This window comes from Chroicocephalus ridibundus, chromosome 10 (assembly GCF_963924245.1).
Source record: "Chroicocephalus ridibundus chromosome 10, bChrRid1.1, whole genome shotgun sequence".
Lineage (NCBI taxonomy): Eukaryota > Metazoa > Chordata > Aves > Charadriiformes > Laridae > Chroicocephalus > Chroicocephalus ridibundus.
Window position 1 is genome coordinate 22,974,856 of NC_086293.1, and position 17,414 is coordinate 22,992,269.

Consider the following 17,414-nt stretch of genomic DNA (forward strand, 5'->3'; position numbering starts at 1 on the left):
GCTACTAAAAACTATATTTACTGTAGTATAGTATTTCTTACACTATTCACTACAGCCATACTTTTAGGGCTTGCGGTTGCTGTTGGACTCTGGTATTTCTGTTAAAATGCAGTTTTCAAAGACTGTCATTTCTGTATTGAATATTGAACATGAAGGTGGCTTATAACAACAGATCTGGACAGCCCACCAACTTGATTGAAACGTTAGTAGATTCTTCTGCTATGGATGTGTTTTTTAAAACATAAACAGAGAAAACACCCAATATTTTTATTGCTGTCTAGATTACGAGAAGACAAAATCCTTTTCTGATGTTCTGTGGATGATAAATAAAGTGGAGGAGGATCACTTGTAAGCGTATTGTTCCTAAGACTAGTACAACAGTTTGGCAACTTTTTAGTATCCCTGCTCTTGTTAGAGGTGTTTATTATTGTATTGATCTATCCTCAGTTAACCTGACAACTGAAAGTTACTAAAGTCATCTCAGGTTATCACTTTTTTGACTATCATTTACTGCAGTTTATTTGGCTGGAGCATGATGTCAAGTTTTACTAGGCGCCCGTCCTCCTTCTCTTTTAAGGTGGTAATTTTCATGGTGTGGAGACCTAATCACAAACTCTGTAGGGTGTAAGAAAGAAAAGACTGAAAAGACCTGACTGATGCATCTGAAGAAATTTTTTTTGCCCTCTTTGTAGCTTAAATTTTTAAGGTATGGTTGTAGCTGATGCTTGATACCTGTTTGCCAAAACATCAAGGTACATTGGTGTGAGAGGGTGATGCAGCTGGTAGTCTGTTTGTTTTTAAGGGTCACAAACCCTGAATCTCGGAGCAAAGCAGTTGGAAGCCTGGCACTCTGGCAAATGGAAGTCTCATCCTTTGCCCGCCAAAGTCTTCATACAGTGTTCCCAGTGCTTGTCAATATAGATGGGGCCTTGTAGCTGTGGATTGGAAGCCAAATACATCTCAGTTTTGGTTTAGTCTGCAACTTTATTTTTTTCTGTCAGATTTTCCTCCTACTTCAATGGAATATAGGAGAGAATATGGAATGGTCAGTGGAATATACATGCAACAAAGGGGGACAGTGTGGGGAAGAAAAAGAAAAGTATATAAAAGGAGAAACAGAGATAGAAAAGAATAGCAGCCAAGTAATTGCATCAAATTTAATTTGAAGAAAGAACTGAAAGATTGGGTCTAAGGAAGTTTGAGTAACTAATCATGGTCATGATGATGATGAACTAAACTCTCCATTAGGGTCAAAATTTAATTCTCTTGTATATATTTCCAAGCTGTAAGTAAATTTCAGATTATGTTTTAATTAATATAACCATAATTTTTATGTTGGATACAATGATTGTATCGAACTATCCAGTGCAATTTAATGTAACATTTCCATTCAGAATAACTTAATATTAATGTAGTACTAATAATTTCCATAAACTATTTCTGTTTCTTAGATTGGAGCCTTTTATTTAAACCTCGGTGGTGCCCCAGAGGGTCCAGCAGGGACAGGTAAAACAGAGACCACCAAAGATTTGGCTAAAGCTCTTGCTGTTCAGTGTGTTGTCTTCAACTGCTCTGATGGCCTTGATTACCTGGCAATGGGAAAGGTAAGTAGAAAATAAATGTATTTTGTTTTTTTAGGATGAAAATTGTAGGGTCTCTACTTTGCAGAGACAGTTAAATAAATGTGGCATCTGTGGTCTGCTACCCTTGGATGCTATGTACCAGTCTTTACATATGTTTAATTTTCTGTGCTTTCCGAAATCCTTTCAAGTTGCTAATTAAAACATGAAAGAAACAAGAGTTCACAGGATCAGGATCTTCTGATTTAGCTTTCTTTAGAATCAAGAAAAGACTTTGTTCTCCAGTACATCACTGATCTTTGCTCTAAACAGGCATAGATATTATTATCATAATTGTATCTTTCATGTAATTAAACTTCCAACATGATACTTTTAGTTTCTTTTGTATTTTCTAAGATTCTGTTAGCGATATTATTGTTATCTTTCTTCATTTGCAGTTTTTCAAGGGTTTGGCTTCATCAGGTGCATGGGCGTGTTTTGATGAATTCAATCGCATTGAACTGGAAGTACTGTCTGTTGTGGCACAGCAGATCCTTTGCATCCAGAGAGCCATACAGATAAAGCTAGAAACATTTATTTTCGAAGGAACTGAACTGAAGCTTAACCCCAACTGTTTTGTAGCTATTACTATGAATCCAGGTTATGCAGGACGTTCTGAACTTCCAGATAATCTAAAGGTAAAATAATAAAATACATGCTTCTGCTTAAGAGTGCGTTATTCAAAAAAAAATGAGGGATACATGTATTGCTGGTATTAATTCAGATTGTACCACCTGGAATATAAACATATACTTGTCACACAATTTATACATACTAATTTATACATACTCCCCACCTACCCCCCCATTATTGTGTTCTTCTTGAAGGAATTTGAAATATTTTTTTTATTCTCTTGTGTCTGTTAGTGTTTTTCATTATTATTTTTCCAGGCCAAAGGATATAATGCTGTAGCAAGTAAACTGGCAAGTGTCAGGCTGTTGGGTAGATTAAAGATTCGGATGCTAGCTTTTTTAAGATGGAGGGGTATGTTGGAAAAAATGCTTTAAGTATTTTTACATTGCATTTATTGTAGTCCTATTTAAAAGAGGTGTTAGCAAACTACACAATACAATGAATTTGCTTAGGTTACCTGATTAAATAAAATCTGTGAGATGATTGTTTTGACTAGATTAGTTGTTTCATTGAGGATGCTTGGCTCTAAGTAATCTGGAGCCTTTTGGAAAAGCATCTGTTTCTTAAGACTCAACATCGCACAGAGCTACTGGGCCAGAGCAAGTTGCCTCAGTGGCAGCTATACCGTGAATGCCAACTTAAAGCAGAGTTAATGCAGCATGAAAAGTATACCAGCTGCAGGTCACATTCTCTCACTTGTCGTGTGCAACACCTTCCCTCACTTACTGCTGTGTTGGATGTATCGGTGTGAAGGGATAACTGCATTCTTGAGACAATGATGAGGGAAAAGAGTTGGGAGGGATGCTGTCTTTCCTGCACTGGATTGTACGTTGAGATGGATCTTGATGACAGCTTGCTTACGTTAGCTTCCTATTAAGTCGTAAGCTGCAAACGTTGATAATTCTTCTATTTCATTGGCTCCCAAATGTTCTGCAGGCCACTGCTTTACAGTGTAACTGTTTTAAATGATCTTCAGCTTACCTAATAATACTCAGCAGTACTTAATTTTAAATGCTGTTACTATTTTCATTTAAAAATGCTGTGATGCGATGAATACTGATCCATCACCTGCAAAAGTTCTGAATTACTTCTCATTCCTCGATTAATTATTTAAAGATATTTATTTGGGTATGTATTTCAGGTTCTTTTCCGAACGGTAGCCATGATGGTTCCTAACTATGCTCTGATAGCAGAAATTTCGCTCTATTCATATGGATTTTTGAATGCAAAGTCATTGTCAGTGAAGATAGTAATGACCTACAGGCTTTGTTCAGAACAGCTTTCCTCTCAGTATCACTATGACTATGGCATGCGAGCAGTTAAAGCTGTGTTGGTGGCTGCGGGGAATCTAAAACTGAAATTTCCCACAGAAGATGAAGATATATTGGTGAGTTCCTGAGGGAATAATTCTTAAGGAATTTTACAGATGCATGCAGTTCTGCGTTCTGAAGGCAGTTCCACCATGTCTTGTCACGTCGCTGATCCATGTTTCTTAGTTTGTGAAGTGAAGATAATAAAATACATGCTGCTCTTTCCAGTGCTGTGCTGATGATTGCACAGTTGTGCTTAACTGCTTATCAACGGCACCATTTAATTAATCTTCATTATGTATTAGATTATTTTAATTGCTGGACAGTTTATTCTGTGTTTTTAATAGTAACATAAAATGTATGTTTGTTTCCTCTAGCTTCTTAGATCCATTAAGGATGTGAACGAGCCCAAATTTTTGTCACATGATATACCTCTCTTCATGGGTATAACTAGTGATTTATTTCCTGGAATCAAGCTTCCCGATGCAGACTACAATGTAAGCACACTTGTAATTTTTCCTGTGTCGTAATCATTGTGGTTTGTTTTGTGGTGCTTTTCTTTTTTTAACCAAGTATAATTAATACAGTAATTTGTGACCTATTGCAAGATAAGGAAAGTTGCTGAATGTTTGCAATGAAACTTAGTACCAAAGAAAATTCTTGTATCTGTTCTGAGTATAATCCACATCTGAGTTCTCTTACATCCAGAAGGGTTGTGTAAGGCATCCTACATATTGGAAATTGGCCTGCAGATTTACCAAATTTTAGGGTCTTTTCCTCATTTCTTTCCTAATTCTTGGACATAATTAAGTGAAACTAAGCTTTGTGTTTGTATTTTCTTTTGTTTATTATTTTAATTAACATTAACAAAGCATAGCTCCTTTGTGGGAGGATGGTTGGGAAGAAGATGAGCATGTTGGAAAAGACAAAGTGGATTAACTTTTTAAAAATTTCCAGTAAATACTAGACTCCTGTTAAAATCATATTGTTCCAAAGCACACTGGTTTCCTTATGGTGGTACGCCTTCTCCTCAAGATAAAAATTGTAGTTAACTTCTCTTCTAGCATGTGAAGTACAGAAGTGATTTATTTTTTTTTCCAGTGATGTTTTGTATATTCTGATTATTAGTGTGTTTCAGTTACTAATTAAATTGAAACCCTTCTTGATGAGCACAGACTGTTCTACTGTAGCCCAAGACAGTAATTCACATTGTAGCAATGATAAGATTATGATCTGTTTTGATTTTAGGATTTTCTGGAATGTGCCAGTGAATGTTGCGTTCGACATAATGTCCAACCTGTAAAAACTTTTCTAGAGAAAATGATACAGACATATGAAATGATGATTGTTAGACATGGGTAAGATTCTCATTATTGTTTCACAAGCGGTATTTGTTGTAATTTTGGCTTATACCTTAGTGGCTATTTATATCAAATATAAAAGGTCTTAAGGATGGCAAAATGTTTCTGTTTGTATTGGTACAGTTGATCACCAATACGGCTTTTACATGTCCCAAAGTTCTTGTAAATGTATGTCTGGGGAACTGTACTACCCTTGCTATCAGAAGTAGCCTCACCTGTGTAATGGTTTTAGGTGCGGATATCGGTATGGTGAAGACTTAGGTCTGTTTGTATATATTAAAATATTAGTTATCAGCTCTCTGACATTTCATTCTTATTACTGAATAGCAACTGTATGGAGTAAATATATACAATATGATATTAGTCATATGATTGTTAACATTCAGCTCATTAATTAATCTTTTCAGGGTGACATTGTTATAGTCACATCCCTCTGCTGGGTGACCAACAAAGTGATTTTGAAATGTGGGCAAAGATAGTTTGAATTTTTTTTTGGGGGTGTGTGTGTGTGTGTGTAGTACATGTTCCTGTTGTTGATATTCTTCCAGAACTTTGTTATAAACTCTGTCTAGACTGAAAATAAACTAGACAGTAATCTTTGATTTATTTGATTCAGCAAATAAATGAACTGGTGTAGTGGTAAACATGTATTTTAGATGCCAGCTTGCGCACAGTGGCTGTGCAATGATTTGCGTGTGCAAATAAACTGGTTTTGCCTAAGTGATGTTTCATATATACAAACCAAACTTACTTGCTCCGCTTTTCAAAAATTAGGTGAAAATTATCTTGAAGCATATAAATGATGCTATTGGCCTTTGTGGGTTCTGTAAAAGTCTAAATTGCAAGACAAATTTATTAATAGCATTTTTTTTCTCCATCTAACAGCTTTATGCTGGTAGGGGAATCTTTTTCTGGGAAGACCAAAATTCTACACGTGTTGGCAGATACACTGTCTCTTATGAAAGAGCGTGGTTATGGTGAAGAAGAAAAAGTAATTTTTAGAACTGTGAATCCAAAATCAATCACTATGGGACAGCTTTTTGGGCAGTTTGATGCGGTATCCCATGAGGTAATGTATGTTTTAAAATTAGTGTATAGTAATTGCCCATCTTTGTCTGTTTCTTCCCCTCTCACCTGCTGTGGCTTTCATGGGGTTTGTATGAGTGCACTTGTGTTCTAACATGTTCTGGTATCTTCTGACTTCAGGTTAACTCATGGTGTCATTCACGGTTGTTTGCAGGGGAGGAAAGGCAGCTTACAAGGCTCTTGCTTCTGGTTTTTAAGTCCCAATTCCAGACAACATTTCTTCATATGTTCCCTGGACTCCAGACAGTATTTATAGGGCTGTGCTATAAATTAAAATTACTGGTTTGGTTTAAAAAAAAAAAAAGGCAGCAAACATACCAGTATGTGTTCAAGACTAGTAGGAACTAATAATCCTGTCTGTTTTTTCTGCTTTGTAGTGTTTCTAGTGCTTGCTTACTTATTTTTTTCCTTCTCCTGTATATGTCAGACCTCCATTATTCTCGATAGTAAGCCGTTGAATTCATAATTTTATGATTTTAAACACAGATGAGAAATTTTAAGTTTTCTTTTAACTAATACTTGAATGGCTTGTTTTAAATTAGCGTACCAAGCATGTATGCAGTTATATAGGTTTAAATATGCAAAAATAAGCAATACCATGCTGAGAGTCATTGTCCTCATATAGTTGCATCCATACTAGAAAATCATACCAAACTTAACTGTATTAATTTCTCTGTCTATTCTTAACCAGTATAATCAAAGTAATGCAAAAACTATCTAGAAAACATGGGTCCCCAAGTGGGAGGCTTAGGTTTGGAAAAGAAACAATATGAAGTGGTGAATGTGAAATAGTGAAACTCAGGGTGGCTCTGGGGACAACCAGGTGCAAGACAGAGCAGAAGCACTTCTAAGTTTCTGTGAATTGAATTGCTGGTCTTCTATTTGTTACAATATTTTTTAAAGTGAAAAACATACTATTTTAAAATTTGCTGATGTTGCATGACCCTCAGTGAAACTGCAAAGTTATGTTCTGCTCTCTGCAGAACGAGAGAAGAATAATTAAAAGAGAGGAATAATGAAAAGGAAATGGAAGGTTTTTCTGTTATGGGCAGTTTAAATTTAATTACGTAGTCTGTGTCTTACTTTTCCTTCCTACGTTCTCCCCCTCTAGTGGACAGATGGTATAATTGCTAATACTTTCAGAGAATTTGCATCATCTGAGACTCCTGAGCGCAAATGGGTTATCTTTGATGGCCCAATTGATACTCTCTGGATAGAAAGCATGAATACAGTTCTGGATGACAACAAAAAGGTATCAGTCAGTGAAAATAAATGCCTAAATAAAAAAATGTGGCATTTTGAAAGTATGCTTCTACATATAAAACCACAAATGCAACAGCAGTGCCTGGCATTTGGAATGACCAAGTGCAAGGTGCCTTTGGTAACAAGTTGTTAGCTTTTTCGTTGTTGGTTTTTTTTTTTTTTTTTTACATTACTTTATTGGAGTCATAATCACAGAATCGACTCATTGCCGTAAGACATGAAACATATAGTATTTCCTTAATGTCATATTGTCAGTTTGTAACATAAATAATTTAAATTTTTAAAATTACATTTCATTATATTCAATGTAAATCCCACAGTTTCAAAACTTGCACAAACTTAGACACTTACATTTAAAGACATTCCCAAGACACAAAGGGTTACAGTTTCAAAATTAATGACTTCTCCAGTCGAAGTTGTAACCATACAGCACTTTTGAATATAGGCCTTAGTAATATCAAAGTGAATATAAAAATTAGAGACAGCATTTCAAGTTCTGGATGATAGTGTGACAAAGTTACTCAAACTGGATTTTTTCCTTTCTGCTTACTGTCTTTTCTTTATCTTGTCATATGCAAGATGATAGTTACCTGTAATGAACCTACTGGTAGGATAATTTGGAGTACTATGGTTTAAGTGAAGAATTTAGCTAAAGCTAGAAAAAACATAATTACTGTTCCAAGCAATTAAACGTTTTATGTGGTTGACCTTGCCTCTGTTTATCTTGGTTTTGCTGATTTTCATATAGAACTATAGGTGATTTACAAATAATATTCTTTTCTAATGTTGCTTGTGGTTATTTTTTTCTTTTTAATTTTTAAAGCTTTGTTTGATGAGTGGGGAAATCATCCAAATGTCCCTTCAGATGAGTCTTATTTTTGAAACAATGGATCTTTCCCAGGCATCAGTAAGTTTTGCATTTAATCAAAACAAACCAAAGTTCAATATATTAAATTTATAATAAAATGAGTTTACAATTTTTCCTTAGCCTGCTACAGTCAGTCGTTGCGGCATGATTTATTTGGAACCTTCTCAGCTGGGCTGGAGGCCACTTGTTACCTCTTGGTTGAGTAAACTGCCTGAACCTCTTAACTTAAAGGGACATCAAGGTCTTCTGCAGGGACTATTTGATTGGTTAATACCACCAGCATTAAGACTCCGTCAGAAACAGTGCAAGGTATTTTTTGCCATTTTTTTCCTGCAGTAGCTAGGTGGTCATTTCCATTCTGTTACCTTTGGGAGGGAGGGGCTATTCTCTCGTGACAAGCACGACTAGAATGAATATGCAGCGGCCTCCTGTTGTTTCGGGAAGGGCAATTCTTGGGTCCAATTTGGGAAGTTAAAATGAAAATGTTAGGTAAGACTTGTAGGTTGATCATAGCTTTCACCTTGTTTTTTCAAAAGTAAGGTAAGTATTTAATGTGCTGAGTGGAAAATCTTCCCAAGAGGATTTTGTAGATATATTTTTATTTTTTTCTTTAATGATGTCATGTTGATTAGGGAATTACTTTTTTGAAGTGTTAGGGGAAACATACATGTAGTTCTTTGCGAACCCTGTGTGATATAGTTCTTAGGCTTTTCCTCCTGTATTGTTGTAGTTACTTCTGTGGGTTTGGGGATTTTTGTTTGTTTTCCTTTTTAAAATGTATGATTGTAGTGGTCACATAGTAGCTGTGAACATGGCTAACAAGGTAAATGTCTTGATGTTTCAAGGGTAGAGGAGGGCAAATGGTCTTTTGAATAAAAGTCACTGTAAACCTTGCCTTCAAATATTTGTTCAGAATTAATAATCATCTAATTATTTTGGTATTTTAGCTCCAAAAGATAAACCAACTGAACACGTGAAGTATAATACCTATCCTTTTGTATCTCGTAGGAACTGGTACCTACAAGCGATATCAATGTTGTAGTAGCTCTTACCCGGCTTTTTGAAATGTTGATTTGTCAAACTGTGCAAGAAGATCCCACCAACAAAAACATCCGTACATGGATTATGGTTAGTTTTTTTAACCTGTAGAAAAATGTGTATCTGTTTCTGCATATGCCGGTCTTCAAAAATAATTGGACTAATCAGAACAACTTTAATTTGGGATAAGAGACATGTGAAACAACTTTGCTACCTCCTTGCTCCCTCCCCAAAAACTTTGGAGGTGCCCAAATGAGACACAAGTCTCATACACAAGTAACAAATATGATTAAATGTTTTTCTATTTTTCTAACTAACTGGGATAAATAATGTTTTTGCTAAATGTGCTTTTTAACCAACCAAATAATTAGCCAAAGCGAAGTGTCTTATTTCCTTAAAGGACACAAGTGTTTGTGTAATACTGATAGGCTTGTTTGAGCAAAATTTCCTTGGAGAGTGTTTTCTGAGGGTTGTATTAATTGGATGGTCTGTCTGACCTTATATAACTGTTCTTACGAAAAACTGAAGAAAACAGATTTTAGAAGTATTTATTTAAAATAGAATTAGAAAATTCCTAGATCCTGGTTTGCCATTAGAAAATCCCTGAGACCACATGATTGAACTCTTCTCAGGCTTTGTCAGGTGACATAATGGTTTAGTCATGGGCCTTCATTTTTTTGTCATATATTTGTATCCTTGAATAAGGTTTTTTGTTTGCTCTGTCTTTAATCGGGTTTCTAAATCTCTTTAGACCAGGGCTGTTCAAGGGTAACTTGTAACACCTATCTGCTTAACAGTATTTTTCAGAATTATGTTCGTTAATCAGACTGTACAAGGTTTGTATAATATGTCAACTTTTTAGACAGATGCTTGTCCTTTTGCCCTTTCAGGGCTGCTTTGCTTTTGCCATGATCTGGTCCATTGGTGGAACTTGCGATGGTGACAGCAGGATAATTTTTGATAATTTCTTGAGGGAAACTCTGGCTGGGAAACCTGGAATAAATCCTGTACCGACGAGTGTGGGAAAATGGGAGTGTCCCTTTGAAGAGAAAGGCTTGGTCTATGACTACCTGTATGAGGTATGGTTGATTGCTCCTGCATTGACTGAAGTAGATTCTTACAGTCTGAATGGAAGGAAAATATAGCTAGATGGATATTTTAACTTTACAAAGCTTGTTGGATGTTGTAGAATGCTGGATTAAATCCCATAGTGCATTTATTTTTATTTTTTTAATACTAACGTGCTGACCAATCTATTTTTTCTAGAAAGTACCACGATACAGACATCAGTTATATTAGAATGTTGCCACATTATAATTATTCTGGAACTAAAGCTAAGCTGACAGACTCAAATCTGGTTTCTTACAGAAGGAAAGATGTGGACTGTCTAGAAGGAAAGCAGGATATTGAGCCCATAGGCGGTTTGCTTATATTATAATTTTGTTTATAGTATCCATTAGAAATTTAGATTATAATTACACTTTTTAATTTTGTCATGTGTTCTTCTGTTGGGTTTTTGTATGTTTTTGTTTTGTTTGTTTTGGCTGAACAAAATCTTTAAGGACAAAAAGGAATCTAAGCTTAGGTATGTACTTTAACACTTGATTAGTGAGATAAAGCAAACTAAATATATGAACTTTTGAAGCATTTAATTTTATTTAATGTATTAACAATAATTATTTTAATTTTTCAAAAATGAAATAGTCGAGAAAACCTTCTATATGTATAGAAGTAACACCATTTGATTTTTACATCTGTATTTCTTTGTAGCTGAAAGGCAGAGGATGTTGGGTTCATTGGAATGGACTTATTAAAAATATTAATTACAGTGATAAAAATGTGAAGATTCAAGATATTATAGTCCCAACTATGGATACTGTCCGATATACCTATTTGGTAGAGCTATTCATTACCCATGGAAAGTAAGTTAATTCACTTCAGTGCAAACTTCTGAAATATTGGTCATATGTAGAAATGTACCTTATTCTTTCCATTGATTTCATTGTTTTTATCAAGCCCTCAAAATTTATTTGGCCTATTAAAAATAGACATTTACTACAAACAGGGCAATTCATTGCCTGTGAGTCTGGTTTTGGGTTTTGGTTTTGGTTTTTTTATGAAGCCTTATTATAATCCACCTTTGGTGTGCTTGTTCTGATGATGCTGTTATGACAGCCCGAAGAGTTTTTATACCCTCGTTCTTCTTTGGTGATGAAATATATATTTTTTTTCTTTGATTAGTCATATCAAAATCAGTTATATTAACTCTGGTCAGATCATATAAGAGAATAAAATATAAAACAGCCTCAGGTTAAGTTTCAAGGCTGTAAGTTTTATGAAATTTAAACTACTGCAAGACCTATCAGGAGAAATTTAACTCCCATGTATGTTCATATATTCTCCAAAGCCAGTAGGATGAAAGAATGAGAAATGTCTCTTTCTCTTTGTCGCTTTGTCTTGTTGGTAGGAGCAAACTAAAATTGTGAGACTATGTCTCACAAAATATGTAAGACATATTTAACATATGACTATGTTAAAACATTTTAGTTTCTTCTTAAGGCAGGTAGTGTTTTTAGAGGTAGAACAAGCAGGGCAAGTTAGTGAAACTTTTGACTTCTAATTGCGATTAGTTTATAGTTTGTTAGATTTCTGCAGTCTGTATGCTTTATTTCTTTCTTTGTGAAGACCGCTGCTTTTAGTGGGACCGACAGGTACTGGGAAATCTGTTTATGTCAAGGACAAGTTAATGAACAACTTGGAAAACGAACGCTACTTTCCCTTCTTCATTAATTTTTCAGCTCGAACCAGTGCCAATCAGACCCAGGTTAGTAGAACACATAATTTATGTTTCAAAAAGACAACATATATGAATATTTACTCTACGTTTTGAATATTCCTGTCTGCATTATAGAACATTATTATGTCCAGGCTGGATAAGAGGCGCAAAGGAGTCTTTGGCCCTCCAATGGGAAAAAAGTGCATTATTTTTGTAGATGATATGAATATGCCTGCTTTGGAGAAGTATGGTGCACAGCCTCCTATAGAACTTTTAAGACAGTTCTTCGACCATGGATTTTGGTAATTATTTAAAATACAATTTAAACTTTTTTTTGTTCCTGTTATAATTATTTATTCACTTGAATTTTACTTTCAAAAGTTTTTTTGAAGTCCTTTGTAAATGTTAAGATAACTTTAGTTTATATAAAAATATATTATTTAAAGTTGAAGCAACTTCTGTGTTGCTCTTTAAGTGACTTAATGTCTGCATTTTTCATTGTTTTTATTTTTCTGGTGCGGTTCCTTGTTTCTTTCCTTTCTCTTCCTCTTCAGAGGTTGACAGGTTTTATTTTTAATATATATAAATTTTATATATATTATACATATAAATACATATAAAATTTTATATATATATAGAAAACTTTTGATTTTACTCATTGCATTGGTTTTTACTGTCATCCAAGATCACAAGTATTTTTTTAACAACATTTCAACATAATTTTTTAAAATAACAATGAAATCAGATTTGATAATGGGCATGAAATAAAATAAGCTAAAGGCCTTCACTGCTTTTGAGGTTTTTGGCTCTGCTTAGATTGGAAGAGGTGGTCTCCTGAGTTCCCTTCCACCCTGAATTATTCTGTGATTCCAGGCATTTATCAAATACTGTTACTTTTGCGATTCCAGGCTCAAGTATCTGTTGCTCTTGAAAAGAGATAATGTATCTTGCCACATTGTGGCTTTAAATACTTGTCTCAAAATTTTGTGTCAGGTTTTATGTAACCCAGTTTAAACAAATGATCTTTCTGTCAGGCCAGCATGACGTGTTGAGACTAACTGGGGCACAGTTATAGGACTAGTTCTTGGTTTTGGGTTTTTTTTGGTGTGCTTGGTTTTTTTGTTTTGTTTTAAAATATATATAAATATATATTAAAAATATAGTATTTAATATCTAATATTATATTTTTATGTACATATGCATGCGGAGAGTACTCAGTAGTATAGGTGCATCTAAGCTGTAACAAATGTGTTGTATCTATAACTATCTAAATGTCACATTGCAATTTATTTTGAAGGTATGATTTAAAGGACACATCAAAAATTACACTTGTTGATGTACAGTTACTTGCTGCTATGGGGCCTCCAGGCGGCGGGAGGAATACTGTTACTCCTCGATTTTTGCGACACTTCAACATTTGCACTATTAATTCTTTTAGTGATGAAACAATGGTCCGCATCTTCTCTACCATAGTAGCTTTCTACTTACGGACTAATGAATTTTCTTCTGAGTTCTTCACAATTGGAAATCAAATTGTCACTGCCACTTTAGAGGTAAGAGGCAAATACCTTAATGGAAGTTTCCTTTCATTTGTTTGGTGAAGTTTCACTGTCTCTGTAATAATTGGTGAAGTAGAGATTTTAGATATTTTTTTCCTTATTATTTTTAACATACAGCCTCATCTCCTTTGAGAAAATTGTCTTAGTTTTACTGTTGCAGTAACCTTCTTATTCTAGGAGCGTTGTCTTTAAATTTGTGTTAGTGTGGGCTCTGTGGTACCTGTCCACATAAAGTCAGGTAGATGAGACTGGAATCTTCTGGGGGTCAGACAGGCATGGGAAGCTGTCACACACAAAGTGAAGATACCAATTTCAACTCTTCCAAAATTCCTTTTCTGAGAGACTAAGAATGATGAAATCACCCTCTCCACTTTCCTCCTTCCTCTCCCGGTTCTTATGCTATGGGATGTCAGTAGCCTACCCCCCCGAGTAGGGATGCCAACACGGATGTGCAGCTTCGAATCTGACTCCAGTATGACAAAAGACATCACAGAAACGTTGTGAATCTGAGAGCCACTGGGCCCAGCTGTATGGAATTTCTAAATGGTTTGCGAAGTTCCATGTTACAGATTTTAGCGAGTATCACATTTGCAACGTACCATACACATGAAAAAAAGGAATGGCAATTCGTGACATTTTTTGCAAAGAGGCATTGTTACAGATGATGTAAGGTATATAAAAATATATAGCTTTGCTGGCTTATTACGTAGCAGAAGTCATGAGCAGTGTGAACAAATCTATTGCCTACAAATTAAGTATTCATCGTGGAAAGGCATTAGGTAACTAATGAAAAATTCTGACAGATAATCTGATCAGCTTCAAAGGCAAAACCAAATGGCTCAAGTTTTGCAGGGAATGTGACTTCTGCTGCAGAACTGAGGCCTTTCTCAGACTTTTCTGCTAGTTCTGCTTATACCCAAGGACATATTCAAGACTGAATCCATCTCATTCCAAGGACTTGCAGAGCTGGTATTTCAGAACTATTGTTAGATAATACATTCAATGTACAAACTGCAAGGCTGACTACTGCCATTAGAAATCTTTTTGTAGGTTCAATTAATCTTTCCAAAACAAACAAACAAGTAATTCACAAGAAATTTACAAGTTTTGCTTCTTTAAGCAAATAATAGCAGCTACGAGCGATTTGAATGCTTTTGACTACATATTTGAAACATTCAGTTTTGTCAGCATACATCTTAGACCAATTTATTGTCGTTTAATACAGTCATGCAGTTATTTCTCATCAGACTGCATCAAATTTTGTTTATACTGCTATACTCCTGCACATTTGCCCACTAGAGAATCTGTTCTAACATGAATTTTCATCCTGCTAAGCAGTACCCTCCAACTCCTAGGATTAAAGTGTAATAGAAGAACTGGGCTTTGGAATTGGCTTTGGACACGAGACAACAGGTGAAATGTGTACTCAGTATGATGGATATAGTCAAGCCTGTAACACTTGATTTTACTGTACAGTTTTTTTAGCAGGTCAATGTTTGATAATTGTCTTCACCTTTGAGTGTACAGAGAGAGATTAAAAGCTTTCTCTGTCAGCATTCACTTCAGCATGTTATTTACGTTCAATGTAATGAGAAAGGACGCTATTTCTATCATACAGTGTGAGCTAACAACAGCTGATGCATTCCAGATTAGAGCAAAACATAGTCAAAAGACACTTCTCTTGATTTGCCTCTTACTTCAGCATCTTTACTGACTCTTTTATTTTTGAGTAATTTGTAGATATGCAAGCAAATAGATCTAAACAAGTGAAAATCTAGGAAGTTACAATTACGTATCATTCAATCCTTTACTTGAAGGAGAATATCACATAATTAAAGGAAGACAAGAGATCTGAGTGGTATTCCTGGTCCTGCAACAGATTTCTTTATACTTGCTACAATTACTTTTCCCATTTGCAATTAGGTTAGTAGTACGCGTATGATCCAGAATCGCATGAGATGCGTCTGATATATTCAGAGGACTTCAAGATCTTTAGATGTTATTAAGATTTACTAAGTGTGAAATGTTTCTCTTGCAGAAATACAGTTTTAGAAGACATTTAAAATTTATTATAATAATATAGTTGATGTTACTGATTTGTTGATTTTGTTCTTTTTTGTTGTTATTATCTTAAGGTATATAAGAAAGCCATCAAAAATCTTTTGCCCACACCAGCCAAATCTCATTATATATTCAACCTGCGTGACTTTTCACGTGTTATCCATGGCTGCTTGCTCATCAAGAGAAAATCAATTGAAAGCAAACATGAAATGATTCGTCTGTTTGTACATGAGGTATTTCGTGTCTTCTATGACCGTCTAGTGGAAGACAACGATAGAGCCTGGTTGTTCAATTTAATGAAAGATATTGTGAAAGAACATTTCAAAGAAGCGTTTGATTCAGTTTTTGCACACCTGAAGCACGAAAGTACACCTGTGAGTATCACGTTTAACCTGTTGCAAGATAATTGCTTTCATTATAAATTTAAGACTGGAAAGTTTCTCAATGGCAGGTGAAACTTTGGATCAAATGTGCTTGAAAATTTGAGTTAAATTTGGAAAAAAAAAAAAGAGAGTAAAAATGTTTGGAAGGTCTTAACTGTTGTACATAAACATTCTTTTCAAAAAAATATTCCATTTAAAATGTGGGTAAACTTATTACTTTTCCATTAAAGAATTCTGTGTATCTGATAGTGAAACAAAAACTTGTTCCTTATTTAAATAAAAAAAATTGTGCAACATTTTCTCAGATTTACCAAAAACACCCCTGAGTATTTATATTTTATGAAATTTAATTTACCAAGCATAACGTTTATTAAGCTCCTAGATGTCTGCACATAGAAATCAAGCATCCAATTAGTCAGTAGGTGAGCAGAGCAACTTTTAAAAAGAAATTCTGTCACATCTTTTCTTGGAGATGTAGCAGCACATACTGAATCTTTGGGAGATAACAGAAATAGAGCAATTTTTAAATTGCTACCACAAAAGTAGCTGGTGTGTGCGCATAGTACAGTACCTGCAAGGAGAAATACAAGTACGAATACTCTTAAATGGACTTCCTAAGGCCTGATTTACAGAATAAGGAGACATTCCCTTTTTAAATTTAGCTGGTGACTAAGCTACTGTGTGGTAATCAGCATTCTGTAATTGTTACAAAATTTTAGTATTTAAAATGTTGTGTAATCACTTTATACTGTATGCCTTGTCTTCCTTTTTTCTGTTTTTCTTTTTTTCTTCTCCTTTCATTTCATTGATTTATAGAAGAAATAATTTTTTGGTCTTAGTTGTTCATTTCATAATATATTGAAAATTGCTAAACATAAAAAATAAACTGAATAAATAATAAATAAATAAACGGAATAAATAAATAATAAATAAACTGAAGGTCATGATTATGAGACTGTTAATGGCTACTTGAGCCAAATGTGTTCCAAGAATGAAATAAGAATAAGTGTATTGTTTAATACGGGAAATAGATAATTTTCAGTTGAGTGTTGTCTGTGAGTCAAAATATTTCAGAGTGCTTTCTCTCATGTCTTGAGTATTTGTCTAAATTCTCCTTTGTTTTCTAAAATTTTTCATAATGTGTTTTCATAATTTGAATATTTACCAAGGTAACAGAAGAAAACATGAGAAGTTTGTTTTTTGGTGACTACATGATTCCAGAACTTGAGGGAGATGAAAGACTTTATGTTGAAATTCCAAGCCTTCAGCAGTTTGCTGATGTTGTGGAGCAGTGTCTGGATGAATATAATCAAATGCACAAAACAAGAATGAACCTTGTAGTTTTCAGGTGCGTATGATCTGTATTATTAAGAACTTTAAGCAGGAGTTAGTAATTTAGCATATCCAATATTGTGGGCTGTATTTTTTGTATGTCTCCTCCCCTTTATGCATGCACA

At 34.6% G+C, this 17,414-nt stretch overlaps 1 protein-coding gene across 1 annotated transcript in view; it reads left to right on the forward strand.

Moving 5' to 3' along the window:
• DNAH12 (dynein axonemal heavy chain 12) overlaps nucleotides 1–17,414 on the forward strand; it is a 72,573-nt gene that overhangs the window by 25,941 nt on the left and 29,218 nt on the right. The window contains exons 26-42 of the mRNA XM_063348003.1: nucleotides 1,452–1,604; nucleotides 2,018–2,257; nucleotides 3,394–3,639; nucleotides 3,940–4,059; nucleotides 4,811–4,920; nucleotides 5,809–5,992; nucleotides 7,121–7,261; nucleotides 8,096–8,179; nucleotides 8,261–8,449; nucleotides 9,149–9,268; nucleotides 10,069–10,257; nucleotides 10,949–11,100; nucleotides 11,864–12,002; nucleotides 12,090–12,256; nucleotides 13,252–13,507; nucleotides 15,649–15,948; nucleotides 17,127–17,305. Coding sequence (XP_063204073.1) covers nucleotides 1,452–1,604; nucleotides 2,018–2,257; nucleotides 3,394–3,639; nucleotides 3,940–4,059; nucleotides 4,811–4,920; nucleotides 5,809–5,992; nucleotides 7,121–7,261; nucleotides 8,096–8,179; nucleotides 8,261–8,449; nucleotides 9,149–9,268; nucleotides 10,069–10,257; nucleotides 10,949–11,100; nucleotides 11,864–12,002; nucleotides 12,090–12,256; nucleotides 13,252–13,507; nucleotides 15,649–15,948; nucleotides 17,127–17,305 — 2,969 coding nt within the window. The remainder of the gene's footprint in view (nucleotides 1–1,451; nucleotides 1,605–2,017; nucleotides 2,258–3,393; nucleotides 3,640–3,939; nucleotides 4,060–4,810; nucleotides 4,921–5,808; nucleotides 5,993–7,120; nucleotides 7,262–8,095; nucleotides 8,180–8,260; nucleotides 8,450–9,148; nucleotides 9,269–10,068; nucleotides 10,258–10,948; nucleotides 11,101–11,863; nucleotides 12,003–12,089; nucleotides 12,257–13,251; nucleotides 13,508–15,648; nucleotides 15,949–17,126; nucleotides 17,306–17,414) is intronic.